This window comes from Nycticebus coucang, chromosome 19 (genome assembly GCF_027406575.1).
Source record: "Nycticebus coucang isolate mNycCou1 chromosome 19, mNycCou1.pri, whole genome shotgun sequence".
NCBI classification, from domain to species: domain Eukaryota; kingdom Metazoa; phylum Chordata; class Mammalia; order Primates; family Lorisidae; genus Nycticebus; species Nycticebus coucang.
In genome coordinates, this window is record NC_069798.1 from 68,168,732 (window position 1) to 68,196,580 (window position 27,849).

Here is a 27,849-nt window from a genome sequence, read left to right on the forward strand (position 1 = left end):
TGCTGGGATTAGAAGTATGAGCCACCATACCTGGCCTACATTGTGAAATTCTAAGAGGAAAATAATAGTATTCAATCTTGTCCTTACTTTCCTGAATCTCCCCATTTTTGTATTTATAGCTTTTCTTAACATCTTCAGAGATAGTATTATTTGGGTAAGGATTTTATAGATCTTTGTATATATTTCTTGTTTATTTTTATTATACTTATGCTTTTCTGACTTATGGAACTTTATACTTTTTGATCAATTCTATCTTTATTTGACTTTATGATTTTCAGCCTTTATTACACTTAGAATATGATTGAATAAAAAGCAGAGTTGACTGAGGATGGTTGCTTACACCTATAATTTCAACACTTTGAGAGAATGAGGCAAGAGGATCACTAGAGGCCAGGTGATTGAGGCCCTGCTGGACATAGGGAGACCCTATCTCTAAAAAAAAAATTGTTTTTAAATTAGCCGGATGTGGTGGCATGTGCCATCAGCTACTCAGAATGCTGAGGCAGGAGGGTTGCTTGAGCCCAGGAGTTGGAGGTTGAAGTGAGCTATGATGACATCCCTATACTCCAGCCTGGGTGACAGAGTGAAACCAGACAATTTTTCTCCCTAAAGGAGTATTTCAGGAAGTTATTTATTCTTATCTTGGATTCTTGGATTTTGTTAAGAATGAGCTGTAGAGTAAAAAGCAATAGTGTAGTAGGTTATTACCTGGAGTTCATGATATACTCTTGGAGGACAGATGGGGTCAGCAGTTGTTACAGCGTCATGTGATTTGGGACATGCAGCTGAAGGCAGAACTTCAGTGACAGCGTCAATTTTGAATTCACAATATGCTGTATCTCAACATAAAGGAAGAACTGAATATGGTGTGCTCTAGAAAACTGTTAGACAGTCCCGGAATGACTTCAGTGATGACAGACCCTTATGCATATGAAGAGTTTGAATAGTTATTTTATAAACTTGACTTGAAAAAGCAGTATTTCCAAAATAATATATTTTAAAATAATAAGTAATTTTAAATGTGTGTATTCAAACTAACATAATGTATATACCATGTAGATATTTTCTTCCTTATATTTCATAGATTCAAGTTAACTTTCCCTCCATCCCATCTCCCATTTTTAAAATACTATTCTTTAGGAAAATTTAGGTTAATTTTATATTCAGAATTATAATACATTTAGATTCATACTCTAAGTATATGTGACCTAGATTCACTTAAATCTCTTTTAGTTTTATAATTCTTTTTTAACCAATTATGCTCTATCTGTATGGAATTTATTGTGAAGCTTCTTCAATTTATCAAAGAAGAATTTATGCCACTATTGTAATGTCATGCATTGACTAAGCCGTTTTTTTACCCCTGAAATTGATTGCCACTATCATTCTAAATACCACCCGATTTCCCAATTTAAAGGTTGTAGTCTTATTAAGTGTAACAGTTTTCAAAAGTACAGTGCTTCACTTTTAAAATCTTTTTTATTCTTGGTTTGGATTGTATTTTTAGTCTTTTGTTCTATATTCTAACTACAGTTAACACTCAGATGTGCTGTCCTGTAACATAATTAATGTGCTTCAGGTCTCTTCTGTGCCCCTAAGGTCACTGTCCCCAACTCTGTCCCCTTGGCAGAGTACTCATTAATTAGTTCAATCCTCATAAGCATGTTCTGTCTACACAGCCATGTACATTTAAGCGTGTGCATATACATGCTTGTGTGATTACTGTGCACACGTATCTATGTGAGGTAACTGATTACCCTGTGGTGTGTGTGTGACACACATTCAGTTGCTTTTAGTACGTGTTTTGCCTTCATCTGTGGTGTTCATCTTTCTCTGCCAATACGGGATGCAATGTGGTATGTGTGTGTGCATATGAAGATAAATATTTATATAAAATTGCTGCAGAACCATAATATAGCCTATATCCTACTGATGGTTGGTGGCAGCTATGAGTACAGTAATTTTGAAATATTTTCCACTTATTTTATAAACCAGTTAACTGTCATTCAAAGTTTTCAAAATAATCTTACTAGAATTTTAATTATAATTATGTTAACTTTGTGGGTTGTCTTACAAAGAACTGACATCTTTAACCTTGACAGACATGGAGTGCATGTCTCTGTTTCACAAACCCTCCCTTGTCCTCTATTAATTTTGTTACATGTCTCATATAATTCATGTGTTCGTGTTGCTTTTATGAAAGCAGTGTTTCCTTGTGTATGATAAAAGGGAGCTTATGTTCTCTTACCCACAATATACACAATCGGCCCCCTTGCTCAATTCTATTTTTAGTTCTTTTAGCCCCACTTTCAGTTAAACTACCATTATTGTTTTTATGAGTCATCATAAAACTTCCTAAGTCATATCTCGAGCAGTGCCTCATACAGGGAAGTATGCATTCAGAGATACTGCAAGATCTCTAGATGCTGTCGAATCGTCTCTTCCTTTCCAATGGGAATTCTTTCTTTGTAGAGAAGCCTGGGAATGGTAAGGTAATGAAATGGTGAGATGAGGGAGATGGAGAACGTTGGGGCCTCAAACCCGAGCGACCTCTCTGGGCGGCGGGTGCAGGTGCTCATCTTAGTCTCCTGCCTAAAGTCACAACCTGTCAGGTTGATCCCAATATATTAAGACCAAGAAAAACAAAACAAAACTGGGGTGGGGAGGTGGTGTGTGGCTTTCCTTGGGTAAATGGACATTAATACTTGGTTCGCGTCTCTGAGTGCCAGGATTTCTTCCAGGTACATGTGGCATTTGTGCCATTCTGCCTGCATCTGGCTTGTTGTCAGTGAGATAACGTTACTGGCACATATTAATGAATACACAGAAATCACCTCACTGGGCCTTATGACCTGCTTTCTTTTTGTCCTGTTTCTCTCTAGTAACATAGTTAACTCAAAATTTTTACCTACCAGCTGACAACCACATTCCTGTGATCAACCACATGACAGATCAGGGTGGGTCGGTGTGACCTGGAAGAGAGAACAGTGCAGAAAGGTGGGCTATGCCAGATGTGCACCCCTCCCACTACCTGTTTAATTGTGACAGGGTGGCAGGTGAATAAACAGACCAGCAGCATGACATAGAAAGCCCATAATTAGTTTCATATAATGGAAATATTGGTAAGGGTGGCATTTCAAGTCAGTGCGGGAAAGACGGACTTTTAAAAATGTTATTGAGATAACTAGGTAGTAGTCTGAATCTACCCTTTACATACTTTAGGTTAATTTTGAAACAGATCTAACATTTAATGTACCATAATGACCTAGACAAGTACTAGAACCGAATTTGGGACAATTCTCTTAAAACTACCAGGTAAAGAAGCCATAGAACAAAGGATGAGCAAACTAAGAAAGGTTTGCTTTTCACAAGATGCTCTAAGCACAGTCAAAAGAAAAAATGAAACTATGGAAAAAAGATTTGTGATTTCCATCATAGACACAAAGTCAATCTCCTTAATCCGTAAAAGAATGAAGAGCAACCCAGCAGGCAAAAGGAAAAATAAAATGCAAAAATATGAACAGTACATTCAAAATACACAAGGCTTTTCAACATCTGAAAGCTATTTAACCTCATTCATTAAAAGAAAAATGGAAATTCAGACTTAAAAATTAAAATTCCAGTGAATTTTTTACCTACCACCTTGGCAAAAATTCCAAAGTTTAATAGCACCCTACGTTGGGGAGAATGTACAGAACCAGGCTCTCAAACGTGGTGGTGGCTATGGCTGTGCCTACTCTGGAGGGCAACTTAGCAGAATTTATCAAAACTACAAACACATGTGCCCGTTGACATCTGGAGCCATTCCACTGGCATCCTGGGACTCTCTTGGCTCTCAAGAAATGGAAAGCATGCCACAGAATGGTCACCGCACCCTCCTTTATATCAGCAATGACTGGTCACTTCCCACGTGCCTGTCAGCAGGGTGTCAGTGACGTAAATATCTGTGTGTGCTCTGCGAAGCACAATGCAACCCTGGAAAGGGGCCAGAGGATGTGGGGCGTGCAAGTAGGGGGCCTGAGCTGGGGTCAGGACGCCCTTTACCCACCGACATGGCGAGGTCACAGGCCACGCTGGTCGAGGGGAAAGCAAGATGGTGAGAGGTGGGGCTCACGGATTTTATAAGGAAAGAACACACAGTATGGCAGAAAACGCGGTTTCTAATTCTCCCACAAGGTTAAAGAGAAGTTGTGCCTTGTGCCTGTGGCGAGCTGGGCCAGAGTGGAGACGGGTGAGAGGTGCCTTGGTCCCGTGTTGGAGTCTTGGTGTTTAACATACATGAGTGCACATTGTCCACCAACTTTATGGAGGTTTTTTTTTTTTAATATCTAGACATCAAAAGGGAAAAAAATAGAATTTTTTTAAAGCCTTCTTCTCCTTAAATTCAATAACATAAACTTAGGCTTTTTATGTTCAGAGTAAGTTAGTGAAATACTGACCACTCTATTCTAGAAGCACTTGTATTCCATTTATTGTTTTAACATACATTGCCCTCGAACAGAATAGTAAATCCTAAGATTAATAAGTCAGTCCCATCTTGGGTCCTTTTACTAATTGGTCACCCTATAGTTTATTTCTATTTATTTATTTGTTTAGGCAGGTCTTGCTTGCTCCCTGACGGAAGCTGTCTCCAGATTTTCAACATGTTATATTCTTAATTTTACTCTGAAATGTGATCTTAACTTAGAAGGCCCTTTCCATTAAAAACAGCATGGGCACTTTCCAAGTGAGCCCTGGGAGGATCCCTCGGCCCAGTGCAGAATGAGACTCTCAGTGCTGGTAATACCCCTTCAGGGGTACTCAGGGCCTTGTCCTCAGCTGGCAGTGCAGGGGCAGTTTCTGTCACTTGGGGCTGTGATGGTGGAATGGAGTTTAGAAAGCACAGAGCAGATTCCAGCATTACTGTGAGAGCTCCAGTTAGCTGGAGTGGCTCCATGCAGGTGTCGCCTGTGCTGAGTGCCCTGCAGACAGTCCCCTGCCCCCTTCAAACTGGCTTCAAGATCCAGGAGGGAGGGGTTGGGGCCTGGAGCCCATGAAGAGCTTTTACAGTTCTCTGGATTGCCACGTGAAATCTCCTGTTCCTGTGCATTTCTCTTTCTCTAAGGAAAAGGAAAATACGCAGTTTACGTTTGGTGTCTTTGTGACTTGATACTGTTGACCGTATTGTACAGTTGAGGAAAGGGACTGTAGGTATCAGAGGACTCTCTCTGGGTCACACGGCTGTCCAGGGCTCTGAAATTCGCATTTTGGGAGTGGACTCTGGTCTGCCTGACTCTGCAGTGTCCCACTTGTAGCCCTCGGAATGTGTGCTGATTTTGTGAGGACTTTTTGTGCTTTTCTGTAGTGTTGGATATGCACATGGAACTTTTTTTTTTTTTTACCTAATCAGCTTTTTCATTTGTGTTTGTGTATTTGATGTGAGGCCCAAGACAACTCTTATTCTCCCAATGTTCAGCCCAGGAAAAATGAGGTTGGACTCCTATGTTCTACTCCAGGGTGTTTCTTCTGCACCACTCTTGTCTGAATGCAGAAATAGGAGGAAGAGGACGTCGGGGGCTGAGGCAGCTCATTGTGGTGGTTGGGAAGCAGGGTGGGAGGACACAGTCCATTACGAACCCCCAGGGGAACTGCTCAGACACTGCCTCTTCACTTTGTCCTTTGCTGAAACTTGAACTGTCATAAGTTCTTCCTAGCACTCCTCTACTTAAAAGTACACATATAATCCTTTCCATGTTTCTGAGAATTGTTCTTATAAATTTAATAGAAAATTTAAATTTCTGTTGCCTCCCCCATAGGAAAATACCCAGTTACATGTATGTGGTGACAGGAGTTGGACCTTGGCTTATGGTCAGATTTCCTGGGCAGAGGAGAGAAAATCAGAGGTCAGACTAGGTCTGGGGTTATTTCCAGAGGAGCAGTGCTTGGCCGGGGAGGCACATATGTTCAGAAATGGACTGAACATCCTTCCTGTACTTCTCTCCACCCCCAGGAGGCCTGCCCTGAGGCCATGCCCCACCCCCACCCCCACATCTGCCAGCAGGGTGCGGGCCTGTGTGTGCACACACCTCTGGCGTGAGGAGAGAGAGGAGGACCGGGTGCTCTGACTAACTCGCTGCACATCAGGCAAAACTTGGCATGTGGGTGATTTGATAAGAACGTATTTACCACTCTGATAGAGGCCAGTGGAGGTTGAGGACCTCTTCTCCAGCTTGTTAACTTTGCCATCTGAACGTGTGACCTCTGCAGTTCCAGTGACATAGGAAAGGTGACAGAGGCATATGAGTTTTTTCTTAATTGAGAGGTGATTTCTATATCTTACAACTGAACCACTGAAATTGCAACATTCTGTGGGTTTTGGTATAGTCGTGATGTGACTACCACCACAAGTGATTTTAGGTGATTATCCCCAAAACAAACAATATGTACTAGCTTCCTCTTTTCTTCCCGTCTGTGTTTCTTATATGTGTATATTTAAAGCACACAATTCCAAGTATATGTGTACATATTATGAGGCATAAAATAGTGTGTATATTATTGTATATCAATATATATTTATATATCTATAAATGTAAAGTGTATATAGATGGAATGGTCCTTAATGTCTTTAAAAATTTCAAGTTCCATACCGCTTCTTTCTTGTTCCATTTTATATTTTTATTTTTATTCATTTATTTTTTTTTATTGTTGGGGATTCATTGAGGGTACAATAAGCCAGGTTACACTGATTGCAATTGTTACGTAAAGTCCCTCTTACAATCATGTCTTGCCCCCATAAAGTGTGACACACACCAAGGCCCCACCCACCTTCCTCCGCCCCTCTTTCTGCTTCCCCCCCCATAACCTTAATTGTCATTAATTGTCCTCATATCAAAATTGAGTACATAGGATTCATGCTTCTCCATTCTTGTGATGCTTTACTAAGAATAATGTCTTCCACTTCCATCCAGGTTAATACGAAGGATGTAAAGTCTCCATTTTTTTAAATGGCTGAATAGTATTCCATGGTATACATATACCACAGCTTGTTAATCCATTCCTGGGTTGGTGGGCATTTAGGCTGTTTCCACATTTTAGCGATTGTAAATTGAGCTGCGATAAACAGTCTAGTACAAGTGTCCTTATGATAAAAGGATTTTTTTCCTTCTGGGTAGATGCCCAGTAATAGGATTGCAGGATCACATGGGAGGTCTAGCTTGAGTGCTTTGAGGTTTCTCCATACTTCCTTCCAGAGAGGTTGTACTAGTTTGCAGTCCCACCAACAGTGTAAAAGTGTTCCCTTCTCTCCACATTCACGCCAGCATCTGCAGTTTTGAGATTTTGTGATGTGGGCCATTCTCACTGGGGTTAGATGATATCTCAGGGTTGTTTTGATTTGCATTTCTCTAATATATAGAGATGATGAACATTTTTTCATGTGTTTGTTAGCCATTCGTCTGTCATCTTTAGAGAAGGTTCTATTCATGTCTCTTGCCCATTGACATATGGGATTGTTGGCTTTTTTCATGTGGATTAATTTGAGTTCTCTATAGACCCTAGTTATCAAGCTTTTGTCTGATTGAAAATATGCAAATATCCTTTCCCATTGTGTAGGTTGTCTCTTTACTTTGGTTATTGTCTCCTTAGCTGTACAGAAGCTTTTCAGTTTAATGAAGTCCCATTTGTTTATTTTTGTTGTTGTTGCAATTGCCATGGCAGACTTCTTCATGAAGTCTTTTCCAAGGGCAATATCTTCCAGTGTTTTTCCTATGCTTTCTTGGAGGATTTTTATTGTTTCATGCCTTAAATTTAAGTCCTTTATCCATCTTGAATCAATTTTTGTGAGTGGGGAAAGGTGTGGGTCCAGTCTCAGTCTTTTACATGTAGACATCCAGTTCTCCCAACACCATTTATTGAATAGGGAGTCTTTCCCCCAAGGTATGTTCTTGTTTGGTTTATCGAAGATTAGGGGGTTGTAAGATGTCAGTTTCATTTCTTGGTTTTCAATTCGATTCCAAGTGTCTATGTCTCTGTTTTTGTGCCAGTACCATGCTGTCTTGACCACTGTGGCTTTGTAGTACAGACTAAAATCTTGTATGCTGATGCCCCCAGCTTTGTTTTTATTACTAAGAACTGCCTTAGCTATACGGGCTTTTTTCCGGTTCCATACAAAATGCAGAATCATTTTTTCCAAATCTTGAAAGTACGATGTTGGTATTTTGATAGTAATAGCATTGAATAGGTAGATTGCTTTGGGAAGTAAAGACATTTTAACAATGTTGATTCTTCCCGTCCATGAGTATGGTATGTCATTCCATTTGTTAATATCCTCTGCTATTTCCTTTCTGAGGGGTCGAGCATTTTTGTTAAAGTTGAGTTCCACCTTTAGTGCCTTATGGTCTAAGAAGATACAAGGTAAAATTTCAATTCTTTTGATTCTGTAGATATTTGTTTTGTGTCCCAGGATATGATCAATTTTGGAGAATGTTCCATGGGGCGATGAGAAGAATGTATATTCTTTATCTTTGGGGTGGAGTGTTCTATATGCGTCTGTCAAGCACAGTTGTTCTAGGGTCTCATTTAAATCTCTTATATCTTTGTTTAATTTCTGTTTAGAGGATCTGTCCAGCTCTGTAAGAGGAGTGTTAAAGTCCCCTGTCATTATGGTATTATCAGATATCATATTGCTCAGACTGAGTAAGGTCTGTTTCAAGAATCCGGGAGCATTTAAATTGGGTGCATAAATATTTAGAATTGAAATGTCTTCTTGTTGTAGTTTTCCCTTGACCAATATAAAGTGACCATCTTTGTCTTTTTTGACTTTAGTTGCTTTAAATCCACATGTATCTGAAAATACGATTGCAACTCCTCTTTTCTTCTGAATTCCATTTGCCTGAAAAATTGTCTTCCAACCCTTGACTCGGAGCTTTAATTTGTCTTTTGAAGCCAGGTGTGTTTCTTGCAGACAGCAAATGGATGGCTTGTGTTTTTTAATCCAGTTAGCCAATCTATGTCTCTTCAGTGGGGAATTCAAGCCATTAATATTTATTGAGATAATTGATAAGTGTGGTATTATTCTATTCGTCTTATTTGGTGAGAGTCCATTGCTTAGTTTTGTCTTTTGCATCAGTGTGGAGGTTAGGTTCTGTCCTTTAATATCTGAGTTCTTACTTTGCTGCTGATCCATTGTGATGGTCAGTGTGTAGAACAAGTTGAAGTATTTCCTGTAGAGCTGGTCTTGTTGTGGTGAATTTCCTCAATGTTTGTATATCCGTAAATGATTTGATTTCTCCGTCAATTTTAAAGCTTAGCTTAGCAGGGTACAGAATTCTGGGCTGGAAATTGTTCTGTTTAAGTAGATTAAAGGTAGATGACCATCTTCTTCTTGCTTAGAAAGTTTCATTAGAGAAGTCTGTGGTCACTCTGATGGATTTGCCCCTGCAGGTCAACTGGCGCTTACTCCTGGCAGCTTGCAGAATCTTTTCTTTTGTCTTGACTTTGGACAGGTTCATCACAGTGTGTCTTGGAGAAGCTCGGTTAGAGTTGAGGCGACCTGGGGTCCCATATTCCTCTGAAAGCAGTGTGTCAGAATCTTTGGTGATGTTTGGGAAATTTTCTTTTATAATATTCTCTAGTATGGCTTCCATTCCTCTGGGGCATTCTTCTTCCCCTTCCGGGATTCCTATAACTCGTATTTTGGAATGCTTCATAAAGTCCCATAATTCTGACAGTGAACGTTCTGCTTTCTCTCTCTTCTTTTCTGCCTCTTTTACTATCTGAGTTATCTCAAAAACTTTGTCTTCTACCTCTGAAATTCTTTCTTGTGCATGGTCTAACCTGTTGCTGATACTTTCCATTGCATCTTTAAGTTCCCTAATTGACTGTTTCAGTTCCTTCAGCTCTGCTATATCCTTTTTATATTCTTCATATCGTTCATCTCTTATTTGATTCTATTTTTGGATTTCCTTTTGGTTATTTTCTACTTTATTAGCAGTTTCCTTCATTGTTTCCATCATTTCTTTCATTGTTTTCAACATGTGTATTCTAAATTCCCTTTCTGTCATTCCTAACATTTCTTTATGGGTGGAATCCTTTGCAGTAGCTACCTCATGGTTCCTTGCCTGGGTTGTTCTGGACTGGTTCTTCATGTTGCCTGGAGTTTTCTGATGATTCTTCCTTATGACTGATTTATTTTATCTGTTTCCTTGCACTAATTTTCCTTTCACTTCCTCTTGCTCTTTAAGTTCTCGTGCCTGTGGACTAAGGGTTACAGGACCAGAAGGGTGAGAAGGTTGAAGAGCAAACATGGGATGAAAGAAAGGAGGACCGAGTGATAAGAAAAAAAAGGAAAAATAGAGAAAGGAGAGGGGGTGGGTAAAAGGAATATTGACAAAAAGAAGAGAGGCACAGAAAGAGGGAGACAGAGCAATATAGGTGTACAGTAGGGTACTTTGACACAACCTTAAAAAAACCCCACCTTCTGGGGGTGCCCAGTTGGGTGATTCCCTTGAGGTCAGCAGCTCTTTGCTAACCTGATCAGACAACAGTACCCCACCTCCACCAAGTAGAGAGGAAAGACAAAAATGCTATAAATCAAACCAAAACAAGCAAACAGAAAACTTTACGGGATAAAATTGGGTGAAAAACCAAATAATAGTGGTAGAAACACTAGCAAAAATGAAGTTCTAGTTATTGAAAAAGGCAGTAATGGGAAATTATAATTAAACTAGAAAAATTAAGAAAGAAAAAGGATCTGTATGGAAAAGGTTGAAATTAAAATACAAAACAACATCAACAACATCAAAATAAACAAAAAAAACAACCAAACCAAAAAAAAAAAAAAAAAAACACAACCAAAAACAAAGCAGTATGTATATATTATTGAATATTGTCTGGGCAACACGTGGTCTTCTGGTGTATGAGATGTTAATCACAGTTCTGATACGACTGGAGGCTGCTGATTTCTCAAACCCCAGCGGGTAGACACCCTAAATCTCTCTTCAGCCCACTTAAAAAGGCACTTTGAACTTGTAAACTTGCTGAGCAGAAGTTTTCCCAGGAAAGTGCTTGTCGCTGGAATCACTGCTGAAGTGGCTATCCACTTACCCAGTGTGCCAAAACCGGTCTCACTCTGCCCCTGAGGGTTAGGGTTGCAACGCGTCTCAGACCCCACCCCTAGGCTACTCAGTCACTGGGTTACCAGCTCCCACCTGATTCTAGCTCTGCGACCCTGAGGGCAGAGCTTGCCGGGGCAGATCGCTCACAATGGCTCCCTGTGACCCACAGCCAAACACTATTAGCTCCGTCTGGCTTAGCGGCTCAGACTGGGGCACTAGACAACGGCCAAATTTCTCCGCACTCCCTCTCAGGCTCTTCCCAAGGCAGTTCAACTGAGTGCCAAGTCCAAAGACACCAAAACAGTTCACAGGTAAGGCCTTTCCGGTTTGCAATCTGGCTGCTACTGAATTTACAGTTGCGGGTGGGTTTAGACGGATTGAACACACGCGACCACTTGCTGTTTTTCCACTGTTTTAGTCCTCCTCTGGGGTCCAGAAGTCTCTCGCTGGCTCCCTGTATCCTCACAGGGGTGATGATAGGCAGATCCTACCAGCCAGAGATGCCTGGAGTCCTATCTCCCCAGACTCAACGGTGCCCAGATGCAAGGAAGCTGTTACTCAGCCACCATCTTGGTCCACCTCCCATTTTATATTTTTAAATATAAAAGGAGCCTCTCACCTTTTCTAATCTTCTCTTCCTTCCTCTGACCCCTTATGCACCTTACCTAATTCAGGAAGACTCATAATTTTTATATTATACATGCTATTTAGTTACCAACAAATACTGCCTTATTTTTCCCCTAGATAGCGGCCTTTTCAAAAACAAAATGATCGGCTTTTAAAGTCATCTCTTTCTTCCTCCCCTGAATGTTAGGTTTCATTGTTTATATTGTTCTCCATGAAAATATGCATCATACGTTGAACTGTGTTCATTTTGGCAATTTAATTTCTTCACACGATTGGTGGTTGTCTTTGATGATACTTTATGCCTAGCACTCTACATAAGGAAGTACTATTCGTGGTACCAAAGAATGCACCTTCCTGATAAACAGCACCAATTAGCCACAGGAGTAGCTGTTTGTTTTCTCTCCCCAGGGTCAGCCAACAGTGGTGAATTTAGGGGGTGTCTGTAATCCTATTGAAAACAAATTGGAGATCTTCAGAATTAAGGGAGTCATCTGGAACATTTACCTAACTAGTTTGAGGAAGTCAAGATGTGATCCTCTTCTTTTTAACTATGACAAAAGTGGACATCTGTGTTGTCCAACTCCAGCTGTTTTCCTGTTACTTCTGTCAACATGATCCAGAAGATGGTATACTTTGATGAGACTCCACCACCCTACCCTTTTCTTAGAATGTGATAATATTTTTGATATGTAAGTACTAGAAGGAAAACCAACTGTGGAGTACTCAAAATAGGCTTTGAAAACAGAAAACCTGGATTCCCATTTTACCTTAACCACTTAGCTGCATAACCTTTGTAAGTCAATCTATCATTGTGATACTTACCTGCTTCTCAGTAAAATCACTTTAGCATTCGTGAAGTGGCCAGGCAGTGGGGGCCCATGGCACATGTTAAGTCCTTACTCTTTTTTTTATTTTCAGAGAATAATTGTTAATTAACAATAGGGAATGTACATTAAACACAAATTTGGTAATTCAGAAGTAACATACAAAATATGCTACATATGCATGTTTTTGCTAATTACCTTACATATATTTAGTCTAAGTTCTAAGACAGACTTAACATCCAGCGTGACAGAGCCTTCTCCCAAAGCAAGTTGAAAATAACTGGGAAAATCTCTGTTATTTCAGTTCTTCTTGTTCTTGTTATTGTTTTTTTTTTAAGACCCATAAAAGGTGATAGTGTTGTTTCAAGTTTTTAAATATATAAATCATTAACGTCTATTTAGAAAACTAAAGAGAGATAGTATTGCAATACAGCTGCCATAATATTTTGATGAGTTTCTTTCTAGTCTTTTTTCCTGGGCATAAAGGGATTTAATGTGTCAGATTTAATGAGATGCATTATATTTATTTAATAATGTGCCTGTGATGTCAGACCCTGCCCAGAGAGGGGGAAGCCCTGGCACTTTTCTGAGGGCCATCTTGGGTCCAGTTCTGTTACAGGACTGTTCCCTCCTCCAGGACGCCCATTTTTGAGGAGTGACGTATGAGGGTGTCCCTGTCCCCTCCATCCATAGAATAATGTTCTGGGTGCCATTTTAATTAGCCCTGCCTTGCTTGGGGTATAGTTCTCCGCACTCCCTTGTCATGAGTGCATAGACACCATATTCACGAGTCTTTGAATCTATAACCGATTTCCTGCCCTTCCATGTGAGTAGTAGGACCTCTAGTGTGAGATCAGTGATCACGGCCATTTTGCTTTCTTGACCAGTATTTCTCAGGGTGTAGTCCCTGAAAAACAAACATTATATTGTCAGTGAATATTATGCCCCAACGTGATTCCAATTGTAACTGTTCCAGCAACGTGACCTACATGAACTTTCTTCTAGGGCCTTCCATACTCTGAAGTGAACTGTGAGAGGTGTCCACTAACTGCCTTAATTGGACAGAGATGTTCAATGCACATCTTGCTGGACTTTGTTCTTCAGCAGTACCTTCAGGAATATTGATACACACCTTGCTCTATTTTCTTCTGGCATTTAAAATTTCAGCCATATTTTTTGTTTATTTCTTTCTAGATAATCCCTTACCATCTGATAGAATTGGTATAGAGCTCTTTTCATTGGTGTTCTAAAAGTAACAAAGACTGGCGGCACCTGTGGCTCAGTGAGTAGGGTGCCAGCCCCATATGCCGAGGGTGGCGGGTTCAAACCCAGCCCCGGCCAAACTGCAACCAAAAAATAGCTGGGCGTTGTGGCAGGCGCCTGTAGTCCCAGGTGCTTGGGAGGCTGAGGCAAGAGAATCGCGTAAGCCCAAGAGTTAGAGGTTGCTATGAGCTGTGTGACGTCATGGCACTCTATCCAAGGGCGGTACAGTGAGACTATGTCTCTACAAAAAAAAAAGACAAAGACTAAAGAAAAACAACTGCATGTTCAGAAAGAGTCTGGGTGTGCCATTTTCTGTGTTCAGAAGGGTCTAGATGTGCACTCTTGTGTGTTCAGAAGTCTAGGCGTGCAGTCTTGGGTGTTCTGAGGGTCTAGGTGTACAGTCTTGTGTGTTCAGAGGGTCTAGGCGTACAGTCTTGTGTGTTCAGAGGGTCTGGGTATACAGTGTTGTGTGTTCGGAGGGTGTAGGCGTACAGTCTTGTGTGTTCAGAGGGTCTAGGCGTACAGTCTTATGTGTTCAGAGGGTCTAGGCGTACAGTTTTGTGTGTTCAGAGGGTCTAGGTGTAGAGTTTTGTGTGTTCAGAGGGTCTAGGCGTACAGTCTTGTGTGTTCAGAGGGTCTAGGCGTGCAGTCTTGTGTGTTCAGAGGGTCTAGGTGTACAGTTTTGTGTGTTCGGAGGGTCTAGGCATACAGTCTTGTGTGTTCAGAGGGTCTAGGTGTGCAGTCTTGTGTGTTCAGAGGGTCTAGGTGTACATTTTTGTGTGTTCGGAGGGTCTAGGTGTACAGTTTTGGGTGTTCGGAGGGTCTAGGCGTACAGTCTTGTGTGTTCAGAGGGTCTAGGTATGCAGTCTTGTGTGTTCAGAGGGTCTAGGTGTACAGTCTTGTGTGTTCGGAGGGTCTAGGTGTACAGTTTTGGGTGTTCGGAGGGTCTAGGCATACAGTCTTGTGTGTTCAGAGGGTCTAGGCGTACAGTCTTGTGTGTTTAGAGGGTCTAGGTGTACAGTCTTGGGTGTTCGGAGGGTCTAGGTGTACAGTCTTCTGTGTTCGGAGGGTCTAGACGTACGGTCTTGTGTGTTCAGAGGGTCTAGGCGTACAGTCTTGGGTGTTCGGAAGGTCTAGGTGTACAGTCTTGTGTGTTCGGAGGTCGTAGGTGTACAGTTTTGTGTATTCAGAGGGTCTAGGTGTACAGTCATGGGTGTTCGGAGGGTCTAGGTGTACAGCCTGTGTGTTCGGAGGGTCTAGACGTACAATCTTGTGTGTTCGGAGGGTCTAGGTGTACAGTTTTGCGTGTTCTGAGGGTCTAGGCGTACAGTCTTGTGTGTTCAGAGGGTCTAGGTGTGCAGTCTTGGGTGCACAGGTGTTTCAGGGCCAGCAGAAGCAGCAGAATAGTTTGCAACAAAAGGCATCATCCCTGTCCCACTTTTCTGATTATTTCAGGCCTTGCATATCTAATTCTGCAGGAAAACAAAGGAGCGCAGGCCTGTTTTCAGCAACAGCAGCAGTTTGGTGTGTGCCATCTGTGTCCTGGGTTCTGTTCTCCACTCTCTTCTGTGAAGGCCTCCCCTGTCACAGAGAACTAACATACTGCCCAGATGTCGGCACTGGGGCCGGGACTGTCTGTAGCTATGCTTCTGTATTCAACCTGTTTTAGAGTCGTACTTAGAAGCATCTCACTTGAAAGAACTTAAAAGCAAATGCATGTTTGTTTCCTGAATGCTCTAAATTCAGTGAAGGTGACAACGTTTTCCTTTTGTACCACCCCTCAGTGGTGGCAAGTATTTTTTCAAGGATGAGCAAATTCTTCATTGCCCTCAAGTGGTGCCAGAATAATTTGATATTAAAATTACAGAAGTTGGGATTTTTCTGTTTCCAGTCCTACATAGAAATGAATTGCTAACATAAAAGACCAACTTAGAAGTTAACAGTAGGTATAAAAACTGCCAGCCTCATAATGTTACTGTACTCCGTAAGTTAACTGTCATAGGAGCACAGCATTCAGAAGAGTACCCAGCATGTGGAGAGAACCACACAAGGGTTGGCTGAGACGTCTGTGTCGTCGTTTGTGGGGTCATGCTATTGATGTGGCCTTAATTACATTTACTTTTCTTTCTTATTTGGCAGATCAAACTGTGCTGAGAATATCCGCAAACACATTTTACATACGGGCAAACATGAAGGGGTCAAGATGTACAACTGTCCCAAATGTGACTATGGGACCAACGTCCCTGTGGAATTTCGAAACCATCTGAAAGAGCAGCACCCTGACATCGAAAACCCTGACCTGGCTTACCTGCACGCTGGTAAGGAGCTGAGACTGTTGCACAGTGCTTGCTGTGTTTAGCAGGATTTAATTTACTTGATCACAGCAGTTATAAATTATATTTACATTGCCATCATTTATTTTAACGGAGCAGAGTATGTGATAGTATCTGCCTCAAGACCTACAAAAAAGTACCTTCCAGTCTTATCCCATTCAACTGTGAAAACAGGCCTTTCCAACTGTATTCTATCAAAAAAGCAAATCTGACAAAGTAATTTTCCTAGGATAGCAAAGTTAATAACAAATATTTGAAACATCGTTGAACTGAAATGAGAGTAGCTGTTTGAGCTTCATATGTTGACTAATTGGTAAAATTTTTATTTTTGTTTTTCAAAAAATGTTTGTGATTAAATGTTATGCCCTGTCCCCTTTACAGTGAATACCTGAAAAGAATGTGGCCTGTGACTGAGGAGAGTAAGTCAGGCAACTTGAGGTTACTCAGGAGCACCCATTTCCCAGAAATTAGGGGAGCCTGTCACCAGGTAGGGAAAGTGCAGATGGTGACTGTGGCCCCTCGATCACAGGCGTCAGAGGTGTAGCAACAGCTGCACAGTAAAGCGGCCTGTTCCTCTCTGGCCCAATAGTTTGTTTAATTAACCAGTATTCCTTAGTGTTGAATTCTTATTATGAAGAAAAGCAAAATGATGGGTTATGGGCATGGGGACCTATTTGAGGAGGCCCTTCTCCTGGAGTGAATGTGGACAAGTGTTCCAAGACCGAGGCCAAGCAGTGCTGTATTTGAGAACTGCCAGCTGAGCGTGGCTGTGCCTTGGGCAGATGCTTTGGGACCAGTGAGAGCTACTTTTAAACTCGAACTCTCCTCTTATTGGCCGCGTGACCTCAGGCAGGCTGACCTCACCAAGCCTCAGCTCTCTCATACATGCTGTCTGTGTGAGAGTGCTGATCTAATGGGGTCAGTGTGAGAATTCAAAAAGGTAATGGTTATGAAACCATTAGCCAGAACATTTCCTGCCCATCCGATGCAACACAGAGGGGTTGTTTGCCACGGTAGCGGTGTGGGGATTGGGATGGGAAATCACACCAGAAATGCAGGGCTCCACGTTTAAGCACTGTTTGCTCGTATAATACCTACTCTAAAGGAAATAGAACTTGATGAGTACTTTAAGTTAGAATAATATCCTTAAGGCATTTGACAATGTATAGAGGTAAGGTTATTATTGTATTTTTGCTGATGTGTTCTTTCAGATTTCTCAATTTATGTTCATGTCATCAGCTTATTTAAATAATGGGCAAATAAACCCATTTTTGTTTATTTGGAAAACAAACAAAAACAAGAGGTCTCTGCTCTTTCCATTTCAGTGTGGTAGTCACTGTAGAGGTTTTAAACTAGACAGTTTATCAGCTTTAGTTCACAAAAACAGATAAAGTCCAGTTGAAATATCCTCCATTGGTTCTTCATAAATATGAAAACATGATGATACAGATGCCAGAAAGCCTCCGAGCCCCGGGAGCGGGATCGGCAGTGGGCTGTCAGCCGAGGCTGCTCTCCGAGGTCCGCGCTCTGCCTTCTGTGGGGGCAGGGCTGCGGCGTGTACGTTAGCTTCCCCTTCCATGTACCCATTAGACACCAAGCATGGGCTTTCCCTAAAATAAAGTATCTCTAAGTTCCGAAGGAAACAAATGCCCAAGAAAGGGGAGGAAAGGTAATTGCAGACCCTGGAAACACCTGACTTTGTCATCCTGCCCCGTGAGGCAGGACACTGTACTAGTGATGCTAGCACTCCTCACTGCACTAGTGGTGCTGGGTGTAACTTGGTGATACCTTGTGAGATCTCATCAGTGACCAAAGGCAGATGGTAAGAAAAATCATCCTAGTTCCTTTATGTGAGTGTGTGAGGCTCACATTATAGTCCTGTCTAAAACTGTAGTCCGAGTTTCCTCTTTAACATTATAATTCTGCTATGAACATTGTGCTACCTAAGTCCTAGCATTCCTAAGTATTTTCATGTAAGAAGTTCAGGTGATATGAAAGGGGGGATTGCCTCTGTTCTCCCCGGGTGGGACAGTATTGCTTCTCAGTAATATTTCCCTGAGATGAGATTTAGCTCATTCAGATAAAACTTTAAAAAGGCAAACCTTTTTGGACTGACTTCTTTTTAACCTGGTAATTCTAAATCCTGTGTGATGCATTTCCGGTAATATTTTAGTCAAATTGTTGTTGTTCTCATTACATGTTGGGGATGGTCGTTTCAGACACCAGAGGTGAGGAACTCTGATGGACATGGCAGAAAATGACAAGCAGTGGTGGAGCGCCCAAGGTGGGCTGGGTCCCTGAAGGATGCTTTTGGCTGCGTTTTCTGCTGGAAACAATAAAAGCAGGATGAGAGTTTCATGACCCAAAATTCAGTGATGTGTGTTATGTAGTTCTTTTAGTAAAAGGTTGAGTTTGAAACTACCCCACCCCTCAGTCAGCTCGCCAGTCCTGATCTGGCTGCACCACCTATTTGTTTCAGGCATCATTAGAAGGAAAGCCTCTGACAACCCCAGTGGAGAAATACTGTAAGTGCAGTCTGGTTGAGGTAATTTAAATTTTGGTTGAGAAAACATTTGGAAATTTATACACTAAAGTATTTTATTTTTATTTGCTTCATTTCAGAAAGGGTTTCTGTGGTTGCGCCACTCCCTTGGAGTCCCCACACTGGTGTAAAGCTGCCCTTGTGTAGGTAATATAATAATGCAGTTTCCACAAAACTGGGGACCAATTCAAGTCCCCTGTGTCACCTTGTCGGGTGGCGTCTCTGGACTTCTCTGAGCTCCAGGCTCCTTGGCCTTGAACTCAGTCCCTGCCAGCGCTGCTGCTCTGTGTTTCTGTGGGCATGGCCTGTGGGGAGGGCAGGCTCTGGTGCAAGCCTTCCCTTTCCCTCCCTGTCTTTGGAAACTAACTCCTTGGGCCTCGGTTTCTGCTCTCTTCAGGTGGCAATGGAGACGGTGCTGTGGTGCTGCCCAGTGCGGTGACACTCAGGCCCACAGCTGCTCCGAGTTGCCTCTCTGGAGCAGAACTCAATGATTCATTGTATTTTTTTCTCAGTCCTTTTTGGCAACTAAAAAAATGATGTGGGTATCATTTCCCATCTCTTACTCCAGAGCTGTATGTGAGGTCTGATTTTAGTTGTAGCCTTATTTGGAACACAAAAGCGATTTATTTATTTTTTTAAACCATGGGTTATTTAGAAATGTAGTATTTAATTTCTAAGCACTTTGGTATTTTTTAGTTATCTTTATATTAACTTTTGAAATAGTAATAGAAATCAATATCTAGCTTACGTTTACTATGTTTGTACAATGTAATCTGAATTATTTGAATCCTTTGAAATATGTGTAGGTTTTCCTTATGTCCCTTAAACAGAGAATTTTGGTAAATGTTTGGCACACACTAGCAAGTTATGTAAATACGATGGTTGTGTGGTGCTCATCTGTGTCCCTGTGTGTCAGCTACTCCATCGAGTTTATGTACTGTGCTTTTCAGGTCCTCTCTGTTTTTACTGATTTTTTTTTTTTTTTAAATGCTGATTCTATCAACTACTAAGGGAGCCATATTGACAATTCTGGATTTGGCTCTTCTTAAAATTTTGTTAATTATGGATTTAAATATTTTGAAGATACATCGCTAGATACTAAGAACTTTAGGATCAGTTTATACACATATGTGATAAAGAATATGCACGTATCCCTTATAATTATGAATTTTTTTGTATCTTTAGCAGCATATTTCACCATAGTTCCGTGTCTCATATTAGAATTGCCACACCAGCTTTCTTCTATATCTGACATCTTTGCATTTTATTTCTTTATCTTTTGGGAGAGTTTAATTCTTTTAGATGAAAATTTTTCACTTTAATTTTTATACTTAAGGTAATTAATGATATATTCATCATAGTCAAAACTACCCAAACGTCCATCAAGTAGAATGTATAAAGGTTGTATATTTCTATAATGGGTTGCTCTACCTGAGTGAGAATGAATGAATTCCAACTACAGCAGCATCATTAATTAAATCTCACAGTCTTATCAGTAGATGAACCAAGCCAGCCATAGATAAGTACATTCTCTATTATTCTCTTTATATTAACTATTAAAGCAGATAAAACTAATCTATAATGTTAGAAGTCAGAGGGTGTCTTCCTTGTGGATATCAGTCACTGGTGTGAGGCACAGTGGTGCTAGGGACATTCTGGGTTTTAATCCAAATCGAGTTCGAAAATCCATCGAACTCTCTCCTATGAGTTGTACACTCTTATCTGTGTCCTCTTTTGTTTCAACACTTTCCCCCTCCTGATTTCTAAAGAGGTTCATACAGGTTTGTAATCCAGACCTAACGTGGTGTTTTATAATAATGTTAATCCCCACAAAACTGACATCAAATTGGAAAGTGGTCAGAATTATGTCATTGTACATTCTAATTGTTCATCTATTTAGTGAAATTCATTTCCTCTCAAAAATTTCTGTGGTTTTAGCCATTGTATTTCTGCCATCTCTCGGATCTGTGAGTCAGCTACCTAACTAGTCAATCACTGTACTTTGAGAAAGGGTTGAAGGTGTGTCCGTGTTTGCGACACAAGTGCCTGTGAGTGTACCTGTCTGCATGGTCTTCAGCAGTTTATCTCAGATCGATGTGAACAAAACCCCTCAGAAGGGGTCCTCAGGCTGGGATGAAGATAGAAACGGCTAGAGGAGAGAGCTGAGGGGAGCTGCTGAGTCTGGACTGATTGTGCCTGAGAAGATGTTTTTTCTCATCTATTTCGAGTGACAGATTTACAGTTGGGCCTTTGCAGCTCAAAGGTCCTGTTCACTATTGAAGTAATGCCCATTGCTCATGAATAAATGCTCACTAAAAAGTCTGGGGTGGAATGGTTATTTTCTAAGTAAGCAGTTAAGTACTGCGTCAAAGCTGTGAGATTGACTTAGTTATTCCATAGCTACGAGAAGCTGAGACTTCACATGTAGTACATCTTTGCGTCTTTCCTAAACGTAACGACAAATGGTGTTTTCTCTTAGGGGAAAATTAAGCATTAAATGATGATATGGTGTTTTTCTCGATTTTCTTTATTTTTCTACTGTCATACTTTTGTATCACATTCAAATTGATTTTATTTTCATTAGTTCTTATATACGTTATGTTTTAAATGTACATTAAATTATTGCTTGCACTGATAGCACACAAATTTATCATACTCACTTCACAAATTAAGATTTTCATTTCATACTTTATTTTTGTATTCTTTATAACATCTATCTGTGTTCTCTACCACTGATCTTTTACCCAGTTATAAGAATAAGAATGTGAAAGTTTGACTCCTATCAAAACCTTAAGTCCCTCTTTCTTCCTAATGGAAACTAATTCAGTACCATTTGAAATATATTTACTTGCTTTTTTATTTCTACCCAAGTGTATCACTTTATCCTTAGACAAATTAAATTTCATAATCAACCCTGAGCCCATTTACTTATTCTATTGCAGTTAAGGTAGAACAATTATAGTCTTTTGTCTTAACCATTCCCTCTTATTTAGCAAAATGTTCAAATTTCCTGATAGAAGGGATTTGCTTTATTGTTAATTAGCATCATCAGTGTTCCAATGCCTAGAGCCTGGGGAAGGGCGTCTTCTCCTAAACCCTCCATGGCTCTCTATTTTTAACGCAGTTGCTTTCATCCCCTTTTGTTAGTTGGATCCTCTGACACATGTCATGACATTTTATACAATAATTCATTTTACGAAAAGGTCCAAAAACCTCAGAAAATCCTGACAGTTTCTCATTGGTTCTCCCTTACATAGACCAATTATTACTTCAACCTAAAAAGGAACACATTTTTTCTGACATGATTGCCTTTGGTAAATCCATGCTGACTCACTCCTATTAAATTGTACTTCTCCAGATGTATCATTAGGCTCATCCATAAGTATCATCTCAAATTTATTTCCTAATATAGATGTTAGACTTACAGGTCTATAATTTTCAGCCTCTCCCCTCTTTCTTTTTAACCTTCAGACTGGATTCCTTGTTTTCTAATCTCCTGATACTTCACCACTAACAAAAGACTTCCTAAAATAATTAACAGTTCAACAATTTGATTCTTTAACCTCAGACATCATCTATGGGTTAATTTACTATTTTTCTTAACTGCTTTTAAATGCCTTTGTCTTTTCAAACTCCTGTCTGAATACTCTCGCACCTTCTGCGGTAGCAGTGTCCTCAATGTCCATCATGGCTCAGTGACTCTGGTATTTTGGTAGCTGGTATTTCTCTTCACTCTCTCCTCCCTGTTAGAGTTCCTAAGACGGACTTTGTAGTCACTGGGTGAATAATATCAAAGCAATATTTTTCATCAGCCTACATTTTTTTCAATAATATAATTGGTATCCAGGACAATCTCATTTGTGGATGTTTATCAGTAAATGTACTATTTACTGAGAAGTTAAGCAGACCTTTAAACAGATTACCATTTCTCTTTTATTGAATAATACACTGCAATTGTTTTTCAAAATATTCTCAGTATACACTTAAAAATTTCAACATTTAATCTGTTTAAGAATAAATATATTCTTTCTACATTTTCTTTAATATGTACAAAAACTTCCTTTATCTGCATACACCATACACCGTGGAGTAGTGCCGGGAAGCACTCACCCCTGCCTGTCTGCCCACTCTCTGCCCCTTCCTTCCCACATTGCTACAAAAGAGGGTGATCCGGATGGGTCTAGAGCAGTGGTTCTCAACCTTCCTAATGCCGCGAGCCTTTAGTACAGTTCCTGTGGGTCACAACCTACAGGTTGAGAACCGCTGGTCTAGAGGAATCCGGTGGTTTGTAGGTTGGTTTCCTATTTTAAGTGATTAATAGTAAATAGAATGAAGAACTCAATTTTTAACGTTGTCACATTTTGCCTTTTCAATTACAAAAAAAGGAAAAGGAAGGGTAGTTATGGTTTCTGTGCAAAACTTTTCACTAGGTCATTAAATCCTCAAAACAAATCTCTTTGCTAGGTATCATTTCCTAGTTAATGTTTTTTTTTTGGAGACAGAGTCTCACTATGTCATCCTCGTTAGAGTGCCTTGGCATCACAGCTCACAGCAACTTCAAACTCTTGGGCTTAAGTGATTCTCTTGCCTCCCAAGTAACTGGGACTACAGGCACCCACCATGACACCGGCTATTTTTTTGTTGCGGTTGTCATTGTTTAGCTGGCCCGGGCCGGGTTTGAACCCACCAGCCAGGTGTATGTGGCTGGTGCCGGAACCCACTGTGCTATGGGCGCCAAGTCCCCAATTTATCAATTTTTAAAAATGAAATCTTATGGAGGTTAAATTGCCTGAGGATGCATAACCACAGTGTGGCTGAAGAAACTCCGTGACTATCTTTAAGAGCTGCCAACTACATAATCCCATATTTACAGGAGCTTTAAAATAGTCAATGGCCTAATGAAATTCTTATGAGGGAAACCCTGAAAGCTTGGAGTCTCAAGATTTCCCATTGTCTGAACGCATGTGTCTGGAAGTAGAAGGATCTAATAATTTAAAAACACTGTGGTAGGTTCTCACAGACCTGCCCCTGCTGCCTTACAGTACAGAGCCTGCTATGCAGACAGATGGGTAAATTGAGTCCAAGGAAGAAGCCTCAGTGGGGACTTTATTTTTTAGATTTTTTTTGAGACAGAATCTCACTTTGTCACCCTTAGTAGAGTCATAACTCACAGCAACCTTAAACTCTTGGACTCAAATGATTTCTCTTGTCTCAGCTGGGACTACAGGCGTCCACCACAATGCCCGACTGTTTTGAGAGACATTGTCTACTCTTGCTCAGGTTGGTTTTGAAACCATGAGCTCAGGCAATCCACCTGCCTCGGCCTCCCAGAGTACTAGGATTACAGGTGTGAGCCACCACGCCAGGCTTGGGTGTGGACTTTAGAAAGTTACTATTGATGTTACGATTTTCTTCAAAGGGAAAAAGTACTAGATTTTGTTATTGTATTTCAACAGTAGCAACGTAGATGGAAAGGACAGATGTGATCTCTTGTATTTATTTCACATTGCTATTAAGAGTAATAAATCTCATAACAACGTACGTATCTATGTGTGTATGTGAGCAGTCACACATATATTAGTGTGGCATTCTGAGCACATACTAACATTAGGGCTAGACAAGGTCTATTTAAAACTTTTCAGAGTAGAAACTTTTTTTTTTTTTTTTTGCAGTTTTTGGCCGGGGCTGGGTTTGAACCTGCCACCTCCGGCATGTGGGACCCACGCCCTACTCGGTTGAGCCACAGGCGCCACCCCAGAGTAGAAATTTTTATCACTGAAACAATTTATTTGAATTATTTCTCTTCTTCACATGTCATCTACTATTCCTCATATTTTTAAAACATCCTCCTGAAAAAAAAGAAAGAACTATCTAGTATATATTTCAATGTTCTGTGAATCCCTTAATGGCAGTTACAACATTTAAAATAAAGTCAGAGTACACAAGTAAAACACAGCTTTTCTTAGTAACACCTAACAGGATTGGCTGTAGATAATCTGAAATTTATGAAAATCCATATGTACTTAATTTTGATATGAGGGCAATTAATAGGCCCTTGATATGAGGACCTAGTACATGGGGGAGTTGGGGGACGGGAAAGGGGAGAGCGGAGAGAGAGAGAAGGAGGGAGGGGGGTGGGCGAAAGGAAGAGCAGTGAGAGGGAAGGAGGGAGGGGGGTGGGGGGTCTTGGTGTGCGACACACCTTTTAGGGACAAGACACAATTATAAGAGAGACTTTACCTAATAAATGCAATCATTTATTGCAAAATGTAACCTGGTTTCTTATACTCTTAATGAATCCACAGCGATAAAAAAAATTAAAAAAAAAAAATCACTATTTTTGATGGATCCCAGGCCCTCACATAACTCAGGCTCGTCATCTCCTTACATGATCTTAATGAAAATTTTTGAAGTAATGTTTAAATTTTTTCTAGGGATAAACTCTGTTCTCTTCTTCCGTCAAGGCCTGGCCAAGCGTGATCTGCCTGAATCATTTGGCACGGCATGAGCGCTTCCTGGGACCCCTTCCTGCTACAGCAAGGTCACAGGGGTACAGGGTGGCTGATTGCCTCCTCACTGGGCACAGTTGTGATCGTATCAGGACTAACATTTGCAGCATTCATGAACTGGATTCTGAAAGTTAAAATAGTTTTAAAAAAATTTTTTAAAGGAATCAAGATTGTGATCTTATCCCCCTTGACAACTTCATTTATCAAAATTTTATGGGAAAAAATTGATTATGGAAAGTTATAGTGGGGGCAGTATGATTTTATCAGGTAATTGATGTGGTTTTTACTTCATAGACCTTTTATCAACTATTTAATTCAATATAACTTATATATTTTAAAAATTTACACACATATTTTGACCTCAACTAAAAGGCAGTTTTATATGAGGGAAACAAAGTAAGTGTTGACAAAGTCCTATTTCTAATACTGCGTAACTAGATTTCTGCTTCATTTGAAACCATTTATTGAAGAATAGCATGTAAGTTTTTCAAATTATTAGAAAAATTTAGATATATTATTTAATTAACTTTGAAATTTAGTTTAGAATATGAAATAATACACATTATTACTCTTTTGCAGTTTTAGTCATTTCTATTTGTAGTAAGATTATCATTTAACAAGTTTACTTTGTTTCTTTTAAGTTTTTATTTTCGATAATTTTAAACTTATGGAAAAGTTGTAGTATAGAGAGATCCCATATATTTTTCACCCACTGTCCCCAACCATGCTACAATTATGAAAACCAAGGAAATTTGAATTGGTATAATGCTGTTTTCCATACTATGTTTTATTCAGAGTTTGTCCCTTTTTCCACTCACACCTTTTTCTTTCCCAGAATTCCGCCCAGGAACCCACATTGTCTTTAGCTGTCATGAATTTTTACTCTTTTCTGATCCATGACAGGTTTTCATTCCTTTTACATAATATGGACTAGATTAGCCTAATATTTATTTATGATTTGATGATTGAGGCTATACAAGAAAACTTGAGGGGTGGTGCCTGTGGCTCAGTGGGTAGGGTGCCAGCCCCATATACTGAGGGTGGCAGATTCAAACCCAGCTCCGGGCAAGCTGCAACAAAAAATAGCCGGGTGTTGTGGCGGGCACCTGTAGTCCCAGCTACTCGGGAGGCTGAGGCAAGTGAATCGCCTAAGCCCAGGAGTTGGAGGTTGCTGTGAGCTGTGATGCCATAGCACTCTACTGAGGGCAATAAAGTGAGACTCTGTCTCTAAAAAAAAAAAAAAGAAAAGAAAAGAAGACTCGAGAAGATATGTGTGTCATGTAGGGCTGCTGTCCCCAACCCTCAGGCCATGGACCAGTTAGGAACCAGGCTGCACAGCAGGAGGTGAGTGGTGGGTGGGCAAGCAAAGCTTCGTCTGTATTTACAGCAGCTCCCATTGCTTGCATCACCACCAGAGCTCTGCGTCCATCAGATCAGCAGAAACATTACATTCTCATAGGAGTACCAGCCCATGCTCCTTCTGAGAATCTAATGCCTGATGGTCTGAGGCACAGCTAATACAGTGATGGCAGTGCTGGGGAGAAACTGCAAATATAGGATTGAGCCATCTAGTTGCAGGAAAACAAGCTCAGGGCTCCCACTGATTCTGCATTATAGTGCGCTGTATAATTATTTCATTATATGTTGCAATGTAACAATAATAGAAATAAAGTGCACAATAAATGCAATGCACTCGAATCATCCTGAACCCCACCCCACCCCCACCCCCAGTTCATGGAAAAATTATCTTGCATGAAACTATCCTCTGGTACCAAGAAGTTTTGGGACCACTTTGTGCATTATGACTGAAGATGTTAACCTGGACCCGAGGAGTAGGCAGGGGTCCAGACTTCTTTACTGTACACTTACTGTGTTTCCCTTTTTCATCAATATGTATCTTGGGTAGATACTTTTAGATCATATGGATAGCCATCGGTATGGACTTATTTTATTCTGTGGTTTACAATTCAAAGCCATTGTTACTTTCTGGCTCGGACCACTCCAGGTTTGGCCACTGCCTGCTTCCAGGTGGGCGCCTGTGCCCTTGCATGAGGCCTACCCCCCTGTGGGTGTCTTAGTTTTCTGGTACTGGCATACATACTCTAGGGTCCTCTTCTGTTTTCTTTGGGAGCCCTGACTTCTTAGATTGCAGAATTATATCTATAAAGCAGGGTGCGAGCACTGTGTGCTCACTGCCCCTGTGCACCTGCACACCCAGCCCCCTCCGCTGACACATGTGGAGGTGCAGGGGCTCATGGTGTCCTGTGAGCATGCAGCTATTCTCCATCTATCTGCATAAATCACCTCAGCCCTAAAGATGAGGACTAAAACAGCGAAACCCTTAGAAGGAAGCATGCAAATAAAACTTTGTGACCTTGAGTTAAGCAATTGTTTCTTGAAGGTAACACCAAAAGTACAAATGACAAATGAAAAAAAAAAAAAAACTAGATAAATTGAACTTCATCAAAGTTTAAAACTTTTGTGCTTCAAAAGACACCATCCAACAGATGAAAGGAAAACCTATGAAATGGGAGAAAATATTTGTAAATCTCTCTCATAAAGGGCTTGTCTCCAGAATAAACAAGACACCCTTACCACTCAGCAATAGCAGGCAAATAATCTAATTTAAAATGGGCAAAGGCTCAGAATAGCCATTTC

The 27,849-nt window shown here is 40.6% G+C and overlaps 1 protein-coding gene across 3 annotated transcripts in view; it reads left to right on the forward strand.

Moving 5' to 3' along the window:
- The window catches only part of ZNF407 (zinc finger protein 407), a 459,946-nt gene that overhangs the window by 293,887 nt on the left and 138,210 nt on the right, over nucleotides 1-27,849 (forward strand). For all 3 annotated transcript variants that reach the window (XM_053571862.1, XM_053571865.1, XM_053571864.1), the window contains one exon: nucleotides 15,947-16,125. In XM_053571862.1, coding sequence (XP_053427837.1) covers nucleotides 15,947-16,125 — 179 coding nt within the window. The remainder of the gene's footprint in view (nucleotides 1-15,946; nucleotides 16,126-27,849) is intronic.